Genomic DNA, 13,922 nt, shown 5'->3' with positions numbered 1-13,922 from the left:
CGGCAGGTGTGATTATTTTGTTTCTGAGACTCGATGAAGTTGCAGCAATCACTAACTCAATCGACTTCATAGGCTTTTCCTGGTCATCTCGTCGCGGAGTGATTGCATTTCCAACAACCATAGCGCAACGAGCCAGGTACTAAACGTGTTCTTTTCTGCCCCGGATGACTGCCGGTACCAAATCACAGGGCTGAACATTTTGTTACGCCAACCTGGTCCCTGCTTCTTGTTCCCTGCTTTCTCGAGGCGCTATACTTGCGGTTTGTACCGCATTGAAAGCCATATCGCGGCCACAACTTGGAATCCGTACTCAAGGTTGTTCTCAGACTGACAAACAATCTTGAGAGACCCTAAATCTTGTTGACTCTACGGCTGTCTCGCTTTCTGGCGTATTCGAAGTCGTTATACCATTACAGATCGTCTGTACTCGCTGCAAGAAATGCTGATGCCTTGTACCAGATCCACAACCAAGACAAACCAAAGTGGTTCTCAACAGGTCCGAGGGCCAGTAGGCGCGTATTGAGGTACGACTATGATGAGCTTGTGGGATTTCGATGGGTCATATTCCGTAGTATACCAGCTGAAGTGCGTCAGACCTCAAGCCCAGTAGGGCGAAGATACATCCTCTGTAGTACTTGGCGGTTGAAGACTCGAAGACTATGCAGTATGCTTCGTAATGGATAATGCGGTGACGCCTTGTAGGGAACAAAAGCCTGAGATTTTTGGCGCTTTATTACACTGCCCAGCTGTCTATCGTTTGAGGCGCCTCATTCTGCAATTGGGTTCAGCGAGAAGTCATGATCTTGTAGTGAATGAAACCAAACACAGGAACAAGGGCGTGATATCATGTGACAGGAGTCTGAGGCTATCATGTGCTCTTCTTATTCATGCCTCAAGCACTAGCCCCTCAGTGCTGTGCAAACAAAGCAAACCCAAACAATGGGCGGCCGCCCTCTCGCTAAAGCTGGACTGGTCGTCACTTCACCGTTGTCCCATCGCTTCTGGTTGCTGGAGGATCGCATCTGCTAAACACTCTCGTCATCTCTGTTGCTGCTTTGCTTCTGGCTCTCTCCTTCACGTCCCTCGCTTCTCCAAACCCATCTATCACCCCTGATCTAACTGCTTGCCTCTTATTCCTCCCAAACCCGATCTAATCGTCCATCATGACTTCTGAGGTATGTTATTCTCGGCCCAACCCCTCCCCCATCCGGTGTTATCAGTTCACTACGAACATCATGAGGTTATCTCCTGCCTTTGCTCTGCAACCCGTCTCTCAGTCTCTGTCATCCTGGATTGTTCATTTCATCTAGTTTCGTTTATTTGACTAACAATATCCTGCTTCTACAGCGCGAGAAGTAAGGGTCTAGACTTTCTGGATGCCCCAGATAAGAGTAAACTGACATCCATCTTCTTCCAGCAAGACGTTCCTCGCCCGCCTCTGCGAGCAGGCCGAGCGCTATGATGGTAAGATAACTTGATTTCTACGTTGTCGACTGTGTCTTTGAATACTAACGTATACCTCGCTGTAGAAATGGTCACGTACATGAAGGTGAGTCGCTAAGCGCCCGCTATCTTGATATTTGACATGCAACGAACATCACTAACTCGATCAATAGGAAGTCGCCAAGGTATGCATACTCTCGTCTCGAGCTCACGATATCCTCATTCCCCTCGTTGCTCCCGTTTTACTCCCGTCGCGTTTGGGCTAACTGGTCCCGTCTCAGATTGGAGGCGAACTTACTGTCGACGAGCGTAACCTTCTGTCTGTAGCTTACAAGAACGTTGTCGGTACTCGACGTGCCTCGTGGCGCATTATCTCCTCCATCGAACAGAAGGAGGAATCCAAGGGCTCTGAGCAGCACGTCAAAACCATCCACGAGTACCGTCAGAAGATCGAGAAGGAACTGGAGCAGGTCTGCCAGGACGTTCTTGACGTGCTGGACAACACCCTCATCGTCAAGGCTGAGACCGGCGAGTCCAAGGTCTTCTACTACAAGATGTACGTTTTCTTTCCCATCCTGAAAGGTGCGTCAAACTCGGTGACTGACAGTAACCAACAGGAAGGGTGACTACCACCGCTACCTTGCCGAGTTCGCCTCTGGCAACAGCCGCAAGACTGCCGCTACCGCTGCCCACGAGGCTTATAAGGTAAGCATTCGGTCCGCAATTTCTATTATTCGAGGCCAGATACTGATCACATGCAATAGAACGCGACCGACGTTGCTCAGACCGAACTTACTCCTACCCACCCCATCCGCCTGGGTCTTGCCCTGAACTTCTCTGTGTTCTACTACGAGATTCTGAACTCTCCCGACCGTGCCTGCCACCTTGCCAAGCAGGCTTTCGATGACGCCATTGCCGAGCTTGACTCTCTTTCCGAGGAGAGCTACCGTGACAGCACTCTTATCATGCAGTTGCTGCGTGACAACCTTACCCTCTGGACCTCATCCGACGGCAACGAGCCGGAGAACGTGTCCGGCCCCAAGGAGGACAAGCCCGAGGAGGAGGCCGTCGCTCCTGAGGAGAAGCCCGAGGAGGCCAAGGCACCCGAGTCGTAAGCGCGGTGATCCGTCAATTTACTTCTTTGTTGTATCAAAAAACCGTGTTATGTGTTCGGCGTGCCCTTGGGGACGCACGACTACTCCCCCTGATAGTGTTTTGCGAAGGTCTGTTTTAGCTGCGTGACAGGTTTGGACCGGCATTATCTTCCACTTGTTCGGGATTATCTGGGTCAACCAGCGGAGTTTGACGTTCGGAGAGCGAAGGAAAGGGGCGGAGTGGAATTATCTAGCTCTCTTTTATTCTCTCTTTTTTATTCCCACCCCAGCAAGATACAATGTGTTAGTTCACGTTTTTTCCACTTATCGCCTTCCCTTGTTTCCCACCTGCCCCCTTTCTCCTTGTCATTTCCATACTATCAGAGGCCCTAGGCTTCGAATACTTGAATCCGAGTAGTTGATTCTTTAGTTCATTTATCGTAGCTTGCATTTATCGTAGCTTGCATTTCGCCTTCAGTGCCTCGAAAAATGGGTTCGGTTTGTTGACCAACATAACTACCCAAGCACATAGCAATATATTCTCTTATCGACATGGAATTTAGGAACAAAATATGAATCTGGGTTTTCGGAAACAGTAGAAGATTCTATTGCAATGCAGTGTTGCTAGATGCTAATACTGGCAGGCAAGTCATATTCATCTGAGGAAGATATACAAGAGTGATGACATGGATGGGAGAGAGAAAAATGTGGATCTATAACCTAACTTTCAAACTGGTGCAAGAGAATAGGTAGGTAGGTAGGTAGGTAGGTAGCAAGACAACAGATGCAACAAGGCAGTAGATGCGAAACAAAAAGAAAACAAATCACATGAAATCATCGTCATCCAAACCATCATCATCATAAGACGTCGTCTCTATCTTGTTATCTCTCTGCGCAACGAGCGACACCTTCGTCTTCGCCGCCTTGGTCTTTTTCCCACTCTTGTCAGCAGCCTTCTCCTCCCTCATCTTCTCATTACTCAGCGTTGTCAACGCACTAGCAACCTTCTTAATATCCGCACTGTTCATCTCCTTCGCAAGCGCCTTCGTAAACTCCGGCAGCCAAAGAGCATACTGCGGCTTCTTCGCCTGCAAGCTCAACAGCGGCGCAATGGTACTCGTGACCTTCGCGAACTGATCCTTAGTAGTTGGCTTAAACAGCGGCATAGCCGAGAGATCGACAGCCTGCGTAGGGTCCCCCGAAGCATCATGCACAACAACAGTCTTGTTCTTGCCGCGGTTGCGGTTAAGGTCGATATCGCCGAACAGGTCCTCCGCGTGCTTAAGGTCCGAGTCCTTCTCTGTGCGACGCAGGCGGGCGCGCTTCTCGGCCTCGTCCTCACTGCTTTCGTCGTCCGAGTCTTCCTCGGCTTCCTTCCGGCGATTCTCGATGTGTTCTGCGCGGCGCTGCGCTTTGCTCTTCTTGTTTGCGGCGGCTTCGGCGTCCGCTTTGGCTTTGGCTTCGGCAGCTTTGGCGGCCTTTTCACGCTCTACTTCGCTGTCTTCGGCGGCGTCCCAGGAGTCGAGGACCTAGTTGTGAAAATTACCGGTTAGATGGTTTGATTTGTTTGATTTTGATAATGAGGGAGGGGAAATATATACATCGTCTTCTTCCTCATCGTCGAATCGGCGGCGGGCAGCAACGGGGGGAGGGGAAACGCTGTCCTCCTCCTCTTCGTCTGTCACGAACTCCAGAATTAGTACTCCGCGGGGCAAATGAAGGAAACGTGAATAATTTTGACTTACCCCACTTGGATGGCGGCATGATGGCTGGGATGTATTTGAGAGGGCAAAAAGGCTGGGTATGCCGTTTGGCTAACGTAGATCGAGTAACCGAAGGTGGACTTATCTTGGACAGAGAGACAATCGTTTGGGGAGATTTCAAAGTGGGCAAAAGTCCTTTCTCTTGCCCGCATCCCCAATGAGCCTGGTGGGGCGTGTGATGAGTCACGTGATAATGCCCAAGGAAAAACAAGTATGACCGAGTCCGACTACACGGAATAGCAAAGAATGCAGTTTATGCTGGCTCTTCTACTGTTTTACATGGATACTAGTAGTATGCTTGATTTCAGGAACTTTTCATTAGGCCACTATATCATGTAATCGGCTAGTAGATTCGTCATCATAATGTCTCTCCCCGGCCACTTTCTTCTAGCAGTTCAAGCATGCGACTGCTTTGAGTAAGTGAGGCTAACCCAAAACTCGTGTCATGCCAGTTCGAGGATTAACCCAACCATCATTCAAAGGTATGTGGTTGGGAAAGTGTGTTTCATAGCTGCATTTACAGGTTGACAGACTTGCGGAAGCTGGTGCCTGCGTAGATGGCATTCTCGCCGAGCTCCTCCTCGATGCGGAGGATCTGGTTAAGCTTTGCCAGACGCTCGGACCGGGCGGGGGCACCAGTCTTGATCTGTCCGGAGCGGAGACCGACAGAGATGTCGGCAATGGTGACATCCTCAGTCTCACCTGAACGGTGGGAGACCATGACACCCCAGCCGTCGGCGTAGGAGTCCTTAGCAGCCTGGATGGACTCGGTAAGGGTACCGATCTGGTTAACCTTCAGGAGAAGGGCGTTGCAGGACTTGAGCTCAATGGCCTTCTTGATGCGGAGAGGGTTGGTGACAGTCAAGTCATCACCAACAATCTGGAAGTCAGAGGTCTTGTAGAAGTAGCTCCAGGCCTCCCAGTCGTCCTCAGCAAAGGGGTCCTCGATGCTGACAATTGGGTACTTGGCAGCGAGGGACTTGTAGAGGTCGGCAAGCTGCTCGTAGGTGAGCCACTTGGAGGGGTCGCTGTCGGGGTTCTTGAAGTCGAGGTCGTACTTCTTCTCCTCGGCCTTGTAGAACTCGCTGGAGGCAACGTCCATGGCGATGTGGATCTTGCCGGTGTAGCCAGCTTGCTCAATGGCCTCGGTGATGAGGTCAAGTGCCTCCTCGGCGGTCTGAATATCGGGAGCGACACCACCCTCGTCACCAACGTTGCCGGCAGACTGGCCGTACTTCTTCTTGGCAAGGGCCTTGAGCTTGTGGTAGACCTCAGCACCCTGGCGGAGACCCTCAGAGAAAGAGGAAGCGGTGCTTGTAAGTGTTAGCATACAGGCCATCTATTTGCATGTCTCATGCATTGTACTTACTCGGGAACAATCATGAATTCCTGGAAAGCCAGACGGCCACCAGCGTGGGAACCACCGTTCAGGACGTTCTGGAAGGGAACGGGGAGGACGTAGGGTTTCTTGGTACCAGCCAAGTCGGAGATGTGAGCGTAGAGAGGGACACCCTTCTCAGCAGCACCAGCCTTGGCAATGGCAAGACTGACACCGAGGATGGCGTTGGCACCGAGGTTCTTCTTGTTGGCGGTTCCATCGAGCTTGTTGAGGAACTCGTCAACCTTGGACTGCTCCTTCACATCGAGGTTCTCCTTGATGACGGCGGGGGCAATGGTCTCGTTGACGTTCTTGACGGCAGTGAGGACACCTATTGAGAGGTATTATTAGCTTTGAAGTCTTGGGTTGGCCGCTGAAGGTTGATTGCGTAACGTACCCTTGCCGAGCCACTTGGACTTGTCGCCATCACGGAGCTCGTGAGCCTCGTGCTGACCTGCGATTCAAATCAGAAACCTGCGAGTCTTCATGATCGATGTATTTTGGGGAGATACGCACCAGTGGAAGCACCGGAGGGAACAATGGCACGGTGAAGGCCGGTCTCGGTGACAACGTCGACCTCGACGGTGGGGTTACCGCGAGAATCGTAGACGGAGCGGGCGTGGATCTTGGAGATAGGCATTTTGATGATCTAGGGGTATAGAGTCAGACGAAAGAAGAAGGAAAAAATTCGCAAGAGAAATGGTCAACAATTATAACAGAAGGCGGAGGGCAAGCAGTTGCTGGGAGCGGCTTAGCAGGCGGGGGGGTGTGGTTCACCGATGGCCCAAAAAGATTGATGCCAACAGGTGAGCGATGGAGTCATCCGGTCAATCATTGATGGATCGAGACCGCATGGATTCATTGCTTGGAAACAAGCCATTGCAGGAAGTGCATACGATGAATCAATAGTGCCAAAGCAGACCAGCGGTGATGATGTTACTGGGGAATGTTGCTTGATGAGGAGGGGTCAAGCTTGCAGTGGTGGGATGGTGGGGTTGAGTGTAGGTACGTATCTATAAAATGGATGAAGGAAGACGGGACTTACCAGATGTTGAAGATGGAGAAAGGAGGAAAACAACAACAGCAAGCTGAGCAACTGATGGATGACAATTGGAATGGAAACAGCTGGTTCTTGTACTCTACGCAGGGCCTCGTCCTCCGACTCTTCCCAAGGTGATGGTGGGGCAGCAACTGCCTGTTTGTTGGCTCAGGAGGCTTGCTTGACGCTCTACAGCGAGATCTCCCGTACTCCCTCGGGGTAAGGCGGGTGACAGGAGGCTTGTGAGAGCCATTTGTTGATCTATCTAGTGTACAGATGCCGGGTTCTTGTGGCTGTTTCATACTTGATTTGCGTCCTCAGCACTACCAACATGGTGGCAGCTCTTCGTTCCGGCATGGAATAACTGGATATGGTGTAAGCTTGTTCACGTTTGCTGCTGGAGATATGCTATATGTAAGCAGCTCTAGCTTCTAACCCTTGCTTTAACGGTCCTCACTTCTATACACGTTGAGCCTGTTGAAATCCAGGCAATCCGGCAACTCCATTGCGTAATTCATGAGGCACGAAAATGAAAAGCCCACCTTGATGCCTGAGAGTTTCCGGTTAATAGATACTGCGGCTGATGCCTTGCAGCGTGTGTTGGCCTGAATCATGAGGCAAAAAGTATGAGATCATGTGACTGTGTATTTGGCTGTGAGCTCGGGCGAGCTCCAAGCTAAGTCCAGATACCCTTCAATCAGCACCTCCGTCATCGTTTCGATTCTCACGCACTACCAGGCATCTCCTTCCATCGGGCACACCGGGGCTAACTAGACATAGCGACTCTTAAAATACCCCTATTGGTCTTCGATTCATCATGAACGGTGCCTCCGATCCCGAGAGGGAGCAGGCGTTGGAGGATTACAAGCGGAGTCTATTGGACCTCCGAGAATGGGAGGCCAAGCTCAAGACCCTTCGTATGGGCATCAAGGATCTGCAGAGAGAATTTGATATCTCGGAAGAAAACATCAAGGCTCTGCAAAGCGTTGGTCAGATCATCGGAGAGGTGTTGAAGCAGCTGGATGAGGAGCGATGTACGTTGTTTCCGACCACTGGTCTATTTTGTTATCTTTCATACGACGACAGCTGACCTGAAATAGTCATTGTCAAGGCCTCATCCGGACCTCGATATGTCGTCGGTTGCCGTTCGAAAGTCGACCGGGCGAAGTTGAAGCAAGGCACTCGTGTTGCTCTCGATATGACGACTCTTACAATCATGAGGATGCTGCCGAGAGAAGTTGATCCATTGGTGTACAACATGTCTCTGGAGGATCCCGGCCAGGTCAACTTTGCGGGTATCGGTGGTCTAAACGAGCAGATCCGTGAGCTTCGTGAAGTGATTGAGCTGCCGCTGAAGAACCCCGAACTGTTCCAGCGAGTGGGTATTAAGCCACCCAAAGGTGTCTTGCTTTACGGACCTCCAGGAACTGGAAAGACGCTTCTAGCGCGTGCTGTGGCAAGCTCTATGGAGACCAACTTCTTGAAGGGTATGCTCCCATCTTGTCATGTGCGAATGTTTGCTAACATGGTCTAGTTGTCTCATCGGCTATTGTTGACAAATACATTGGTGAATCCGCACGATTGATCCGAGAAATGTTTGGTTATGCCAAGGAACACGAGCCCTGTATCATCTTCATGGACGAAATCGATGCGATCGGTGGTCGACGATTTTCTGAAGGTACCTCGGCGGATCGTGAAATTCAGCGAACATTGATGGAGCTTCTCAACCAGTTGGATGGTTTCGACTACCTGGGGAAGACCAAGATTATCATGGCCACGAATCGACCTGACACACTTGACCCTGCGTTGCTACGTGCCGGTCGTCTCGACCGGAAGATCGAGATTCCCCTCCCCAACGAGGTCGGCCGTCTCGAGATCCTGAAGATCCACACGAGCACTGTGCAGATCGAGGGCGACATTGATTTCGAGAGCGTTGTGAAGATGAGCGATGGTCTGAATGGTGCTGATCTCCGGAACGTGGTAACAGAAGCGTACGTCACCTTCATTTCTAGCCCTGCTTTCGTATGCTCAATAGCTAACACTGTAACAGCGGTCTGTTTGCCATCAAGGACTACCGAGATGCGATCAACCAGGACGACTTCAACAGGGCTGTGCGCAAGGTGGCCGAAGCCAAGAAGTTGGAGGGCAAGCTTGAATACCAGAAGCTGTAAACTAGTCACGCGATAGCATTGTCAACTACAAACCAATTGCATTAGCCATGTCATCCACGAGTATAACGCCGACTGTAATCGCAGTAGATTTCTTATTTCAATCAATGAAAGTCAAACATTCGGCAGTAAGGTCTCCCTACAGTTCCATGTAGCCACGCGGTTGCCGATGTGATCGGCCAATTGGGGCCATTCCGACGGATTCGCAACAAGTGGCCACTCGAGTCCTTCCATTATTCTATAACCGTCAATCCAAAACAAGTCACTCTGGACACCTATTCTTATATTTACTGCTAACTGTGTCTCATCTGCAGCGAACGTGGAAGTCTACCACAAAGGCTGACAGCAGCGAGCTCTGTATGATTTGTATGGTTGGTGCTACATTTCTTTATTCCCCGATCCCCCACAACTCCACGAGCTGCTCCCCTGAGTATTCGTGAACGATGCTTATTGTCTCCTCCTGTTCGACTGCAGAATCCTGTTTAAAACGTGACGATCGAGCGCAATAGTCGCACACCCCTTACCTATGCCGAACGCTTGGTCGGACCCTCGATTATAACCTCAATCAAGGTCTGTGAGACTTTCGCCAGGACTCGAGCGCACGGCACGACTATGTCTTTCCCCAACCCCCACGGCAATCCCGCATATCCTACCTCGCGTTCCCCTTCGGAAAAATACTGGCAGGCAAGCCGCAGCAGCCCCGGGGCTAACGGATTGGGGGGTTACGGGTTCTCGCAACCAGCCGGAGTCACAAACAACCTGAACAACTTCTTTTCCGGTGATCGCTCTCTCCCCATGTACAAGGACAAACCGTACTTCGCGCCGCGGCGAACAGGCCCAAGACTCAGACGCCGGCGGGTCTTTCAGGGTGTCATTCTTGTGTTTGTGCTAGTTAGCTTGTACTATTTTGTTACTGGGTCTAGTAACCCCAATCGCGTCCCGTGGACACCTGATACAGCAAAGGGCGAGGCGCTATGGAGGTGGATTGAGAACGTGGAAGCAGAGCAGCCTTACGACGGTACTCCCTTGAAGAATGTTGATTGGGAGGCGCGCAGGGAGAAGGTCCGCGATGCTTTTATTGTTAGTTGGGACGGATATGAGCAGTATGCTTGGGGTATGTTTTCTCAGCGCTTGCCCAGGGCTGGACCATTACTGACATGTCGGTTAAGGGTTTGATGAGTTCCATCCCGTTACGAAGAAGGGAAAGAACATGGTCCAGGGTGGAATGGGCTGGCAAATAGTGGATGCGCTGGACACGATGATGATCATGAACCTGACCTCGAGAGTACAACATGCGCGGACATGGATTCACAACTCGCTGACATACGATGCAAACCACGACGTGAATACCTTTGAAACGACGATACGCATGCTCGGCGGTCTACTCTCCGCTCATTATCTCTCTACGACCTATCCCAATCTCGCCCCTATTGCCGACGATGACTCTGGCTCCGCTGGCGAAGACCTATATATAGAGAAGGCTACCGATCTGGCGGAGAGATTACTCGGCGCTTTTGATTCTGGCACAGGGATTCCGTATGCCAGTGTGAATCTCAATACGTCCACTGGTATCCCATCGCATTCTGACCGCGGTGCCTCGTCCACTGCCGAAGCTACCACGGTGCAGCTGGAGTTCAAGTACCTGGCTAAGTTGACGGGAGAAGCCGAGTACTGGCGAATTGTCGAAAAGGTCATGCAAGTGGTTGATGCAAACCGGGCTGAGGACGGCCTTCTTCCCATCTACATTTACGCAGATACAGGAAACTTCAGAGGAGCGAACATTCGCCTCGGTAGCAGAGGCGACTCCTATTATGGTATGTTATCTCCGTCTTTGCAAGCAGTAGAATACTAACAGAAGTAGAATACCTCATCAAGCAGTACCTGCAGACGTCGGAGGAGATTTACAGGGACATGTGGGACGAGGCCCTCCTCGGAATTCGCAAGCACCTGATCACATACACAAAGAACGCTAAATTGACTGTCCTGGGTGAGCGACAACAGGGCCTTGACGGCCCCCTAACACCCAAAATGGACCACCTCGCCTGCTTCCTCCCAGGCACCATCGCACTCGGCGCAACAGGCGGTCTCCCCCTCACGGAAGCCAAAAAGTCCCCCAACTGGACGCGCCGTAAGGACGAAGAAATCCTCCTCGCCAAAGAACTCATGAAAACCTGCTGGGCAACATACCTCTCCACACGCACCGGCCTCGCGCCCGAGATCACCTACTTCGAAATCGATAACCCTCACATCACGGAATTAGACCGCTACCCAGACTCAACCCTCGCAACAGGCAACGTAAACGCCAAACCAGCCGACAAGGACCTCCCCTCCGACTCGCAACCCCTCTACCCCCTCAAGGAATCCAAATCCGACCCCGACTCCTGGCGCGGCGACATCACCATTCGTACCCAGGATAGACATAACCTGCAGCGCCCCGAAACCATCGAGTCCCTCCTCTACATGTACCGCATCACAGGCGACGAAACATACCGCCACTGGGGGTGGGAGATGTTCAAGTCCTTCATCAAGCACACCGCCATCCTCGAGAAATCATCGCACTACGAGACCGAAGCCGGCGATGCAACGACCTACCGCATCGTCAGCTTCACGTCGCTTTCTAACGTAAATACCATCCCCGCTGTGCATCGCGATAACATGGAGAGCTTTTGGATGAGCGAGACGCTGAAGTACTTCTATCTGCTGTTTTCGGATAGCGAGTTTATTAGTCTCCAGGAGAATGTGTTTAATACGGAGGCTCATCCCATGCCCAGGTTTAAGACTGGGGGGGAGTTGGTTACCGGGTGGGCTAGGTTGGCGAGACAGCCGAGGTCGGACGAGGATGGTCAGGCTCAGGCTCAGGCTGGCCAGGAGTCTGTATGAGGTTGTATATAGCTGTAGCTTTTTCTTGCTCGTTTTGTTGCTGTTTGTATATGTATACCAACTGAAATGCATTCTGGAGTTGGATTCATTCATATTGTCTTGTCTTCTCTAGGCTAGGCCTGTATGGGGTATAGCTAACTATAACATGGTAGGCGATATGCGATGCCCGTTTTAAGAGGAGAGGTACTCAAAGTTATATACTACAACTCGACCAAGATCACAGATCAAAGCCGCCCCAGCGCAGCATCAATCAACCTCTTATACCCCCTAACCGCCTCTTCCAGCTGCGCAACAGTAATCCCCTCATGGTCACCATGAGCCACAAAGATACTCCCCGGCCCATACAGATACCTCTTCACATCAGCCCCCTCATAGATCTTGAGATTCGGCACATCAGTCCCATAATTGACAGTAATCACATCAAACCCATCAACATCCACATCTAAATCCTGAGGCGCATACCCACCAACACCCCCATTGGGCCCCTGCGAGAACTCCACCTCAACATTAGGGTTGTTATCCGTTGCGTTCGCCACAGCGCGCAGGATAATCTCCATCGCGTCCTCTGGTGTCCCCGCCGCAAGACGAACGGCTACATCTGCGTCTGCCGTCGAGGGGACAACATTCGCCGCAACGCCGGCTTCCACGCGTCCAATGTTCACTGTTGTGCGACCATACTTGTCGCTCGCGGGTAGTCCGCCTTGCTCAACGGGTGTATCGCCTAGCTTGTCGATGACTGTGAGAGCGGGGAGGATCGTGCTGAGCGCGCTCTCCCCGAGCCAGGGGTATCCCGAGTGCGAGGACTTGCCGGTGACGTGTACGTGGAAGCTCAGCATGCCCTTGTGGCCGGAGACGAGGGCAAGCTCGGTGGGTTCGCCGAAGATGACTGTTTTGAAGCCCTCGCCTATAAGGTCTGAGGGTGAGCCTGGCGGTGGGTTCAAGGTTGTGTTTGATGAGAAGGCGCGCATGCCTGCGCCGCCGACTTCCTCGTCTACAACGAAGAGGAGGGCGAGCGGGGCGGAGGGGTTGGATTCTAGGGTTTCGAGGGCCGCAAAGACTTGCGCTGCGACGCTGCCCTTGGCGTCGTCGCTGCCGCGGCCAGTTACGATGATCTCGCCATCGCCATTGCTATTTTCGGAGTCGTTCTTGTGCACGGAGTAGGGGATGAAGGGGGGTACGGTGTCAATGTGGCTCGTTAAGAGGATTGACGGGTTAGGTGCCGAGGAGGCTGGGTATGCGAAGACATTGAACCGCGAGGTGCGCCCTGGAACAGGTTGCTTTACTACGTTGAAGTTGTGGGATTGAAGGAACGAGGCTAGGAAGTCACCGACGGCGGACTCGTTTCCCGAGATGGAGGGAATTGACACGAGACCTCGGTGGAGGGACAGAAAGGGCGATGCGTCGATGATGGATTCTGGGGTCTCGTTGGAGATCGCGGAGAGCGGGGATTGTTGCTCTGCAGTTAAGGGAGCGGTGAAACTGGTGAGGGCCAGCGCGGTGACTAGACAGAGCTTCATGGTTGCCTTTTGGGGTGTTTCGCATCCCTTGGGTCAATTGTGGCGTGGTTGCTGTGTTCCTGAGGTGAAGTTGGAGTTGTACAGGCGGATGTCGTGATGCGAGGATGATACACGGGGTACTGAAGAGGTAAGAGTACGGTCAGCCGCGCGGTCAGTCTAGTTTGCAAAGATATCACAAAAAACAAAGATATCTTGTCTCAATAGAGGCTCAATTATCGATTTATCCTAGATATAATGACTGTAAACTAATCTCGTTGGTTCGTTCATCTTCAGAGAGAATGATGAGCGATGTCGGCGATGGGAGGTGACCGCCCGATACATTCGGCAGAACAGACACAACAGGGACATCGCATCGGAAGCTACGGGCAGCGCGAACAGCCACCAGTGCAGGGCGAGAAGCAGCGCGGGATTTGTTTCGTTTTGTCTCAAACGGTTTCTCCCCGAGGCGCGCCAGCGTCGTCATCGCCGTCATGCTGCGTCCGACTGCAACACCTTCTCCAGTCTTCTCCATCGCTGCGATCGTCTGGAACCTACCCTAATTGAGTTGACATTTTAACGCACAGCTATCCCGGTTACTCAGCTGTCGTTCCAGTCAAGAGACAAGCCTCAGTCTCACAACCGCCAGCCATGGCCAACCTCT

The 13,922-nt window shown here is 52.0% G+C and overlaps 6 protein-coding genes across 6 annotated transcripts; 3 read left to right on the top strand and 3 right to left on the bottom strand.

Moving 5' to 3' along the window:
• The first annotated feature begins 994 nt into the window (after positions 1-994).
• Positions 995-2,966, top strand: BDV17DRAFT_258207 (14-3-3 adaptor artA-like protein). The gene is made up of 8 exons (XM_073757278.1): positions 995-1,175; positions 1,348-1,355; positions 1,418-1,464; positions 1,530-1,549; positions 1,617-1,628; positions 1,725-1,999; positions 2,061-2,148; positions 2,208-2,966. The coding sequence occupies exons 1-8, from the start codon at positions 1,164-1,166 to the stop codon at positions 2,556-2,558; spliced, it is 813 nt and encodes a 270-aa protein (XP_073617476.1). The 5' UTR covers positions 995-1,163; the 3' UTR covers positions 2,559-2,966.
• BDV17DRAFT_258204 (eukaryotic translation initiation factor 3 subunit J) lies at positions 2,967-4,403 on the bottom strand. The gene is made up of 3 exons (XM_073757277.1): positions 4,283-4,403; positions 4,139-4,215; positions 2,967-4,066 (listed from the first exon to the last, which is right to left on the bottom strand). The coding sequence occupies exons 1-3, from the start codon at positions 4,299-4,301 to the stop codon at positions 3,362-3,364; spliced, it is 801 nt and encodes a 266-aa protein (XP_073617475.1). The 5' UTR covers positions 4,302-4,403; the 3' UTR covers positions 2,967-3,361.
• Positions 4,404-4,598: 195 nt separating this feature from the next.
• On the bottom strand, positions 4,599-6,782 carry aspf22 (enolase acuN). Its single transcript, XM_073757276.1, has 5 exons — positions 6,736-6,782; positions 6,195-6,683; positions 6,076-6,132; positions 5,670-6,009; positions 4,599-5,613 (listed from the first exon to the last, which is right to left on the bottom strand). The coding sequence occupies exons 2-5, from the start codon at positions 6,316-6,318 to the stop codon at positions 4,818-4,820; spliced, it is 1,317 nt and encodes a 438-aa protein (XP_073617474.1). The 5' UTR covers positions 6,319-6,683; positions 6,736-6,782; the 3' UTR covers positions 4,599-4,817.
• A 549-nt stretch (positions 6,783-7,331) lies between these two features.
• Positions 7,332-8,982, top strand: rpt4 (proteasome regulatory particle base subunit RPT4). Its single transcript, XM_073757275.1, has 4 exons — positions 7,332-7,751; positions 7,818-8,204; positions 8,252-8,708; positions 8,768-8,982. Exons 1-4 carry the CDS (start codon positions 7,535-7,537, stop codon positions 8,886-8,888), a joined length of 1,182 nt encoding a protein of 393 aa, XP_073617473.1. The 5' UTR covers positions 7,332-7,534; the 3' UTR covers positions 8,889-8,982.
• Positions 8,983-9,391: 409 nt separating this feature from the next.
• BDV17DRAFT_35166 (glycoside hydrolase family 47 protein) lies at positions 9,392-11,877 on the top strand. The gene is made up of 3 exons (XM_073764394.1): positions 9,392-9,999; positions 10,055-10,699; positions 10,747-11,877. Exons 1-3 carry the CDS (start codon positions 9,498-9,500, stop codon positions 11,763-11,765), a joined length of 2,166 nt encoding a protein of 721 aa, XP_073617472.1. The 5' UTR covers positions 9,392-9,497; the 3' UTR covers positions 11,766-11,877.
• On the bottom strand, positions 11,878-13,392 carry BDV17DRAFT_35011 (M20 family metallopeptidase). The gene has a single exon (XM_073764392.1). The coding sequence runs from the start codon at positions 13,280-13,282 to the stop codon at positions 11,990-11,992; it is 1,293 nt and encodes a 430-aa protein (XP_073617471.1). The 5' UTR covers positions 13,283-13,392; the 3' UTR covers positions 11,878-11,989.
• Between the last annotated feature and the right edge of the window lie 530 nt (positions 13,393-13,922).

Source organism: Aspergillus undulatus, assembly GCF_047715775.1.
Source record: "Aspergillus undulatus strain CBS 261.88 unplaced genomic scaffold BDV17scaffold_13, whole genome shotgun sequence".
NCBI lineage: Eukaryota > Fungi > Ascomycota > Eurotiomycetes > Eurotiales > Aspergillaceae > Aspergillus > Aspergillus undulatus.
The sequence above is the reverse complement of the archived record's forward strand: the minus strand, read 5'-3'. Positions and strand labels throughout refer to the sequence as shown.

Coding starts and splice junctions, on each gene's coding strand:
- BDV17DRAFT_258207 (XM_073757278.1), top strand. Junction 1,465..1,529: donor GCAGGCCGAGCGCTATGATG/GTAAGATAACTT, acceptor ACCTCGCTGTAG/AAATGGTCACGTACATGAAG. Junction 2,000..2,060: donor AAGGTCTTCTACTACAAGAT/GTACGTTTTCTT, acceptor AGTAACCAACAG/GAAGGGTGACTACCACCGCT.
- BDV17DRAFT_258204 (XM_073757277.1), bottom strand. Junction 4,067..4,138: donor ACGATGAGGAAGAAGACGAT/GTATATATTTCC, acceptor TTTCACAACTAG/GTCCTCGACTCCTGGGACGC.
- aspf22 (XM_073757276.1), bottom strand. CDS start 6,318: ATGCCTATCTCCAAGATCCACGCCCGCTCCGTCTACGATTCTCGCGGT. Junction 6,010..6,075: donor GTCCAAGTGGCTCGGCAAGG/GTACGTTACGCA, acceptor ACCTCTCAATAG/GTGTCCTCACTGCCGTCAAG. Junction 5,614..5,669: donor GAATTCATGATTGTTCCCGA/GTAAGTACAATG, acceptor AACACTTACAAG/CACCGCTTCCTCTTTCTCTG.
- rpt4 (XM_073757275.1), top strand. CDS start 7,535: ATGAACGGTGCCTCCGATCCCGAGAGGGAGCAGGCGTTGGAGGATTAC. Junction 8,205..8,251: donor GGAGACCAACTTCTTGAAGG/GTATGCTCCCAT, acceptor AACATGGTCTAG/TTGTCTCATCGGCTATTGTT. Junction 8,709..8,767: donor CGGAACGTGGTAACAGAAGC/GTACGTCACCTT, acceptor ACACTGTAACAG/CGGTCTGTTTGCCATCAAGG.
- BDV17DRAFT_35166 (XM_073764394.1), top strand. CDS start 9,498: ATGTCTTTCCCCAACCCCCACGGCAATCCCGCATATCCTACCTCGCGT. Junction 10,000..10,054: donor ATATGAGCAGTATGCTTGGG/GTATGTTTTCTC, acceptor ATGTCGGTTAAG/GGTTTGATGAGTTCCATCCC. Junction 10,700..10,746: donor CAGAGGCGACTCCTATTATG/GTATGTTATCTC, acceptor TAACAGAAGTAG/AATACCTCATCAAGCAGTAC.
- BDV17DRAFT_35011 (XM_073764392.1), bottom strand. CDS start 13,282: ATGAAGCTCTGTCTAGTCACCGCGCTGGCCCTCACCAGTTTCACCGCT.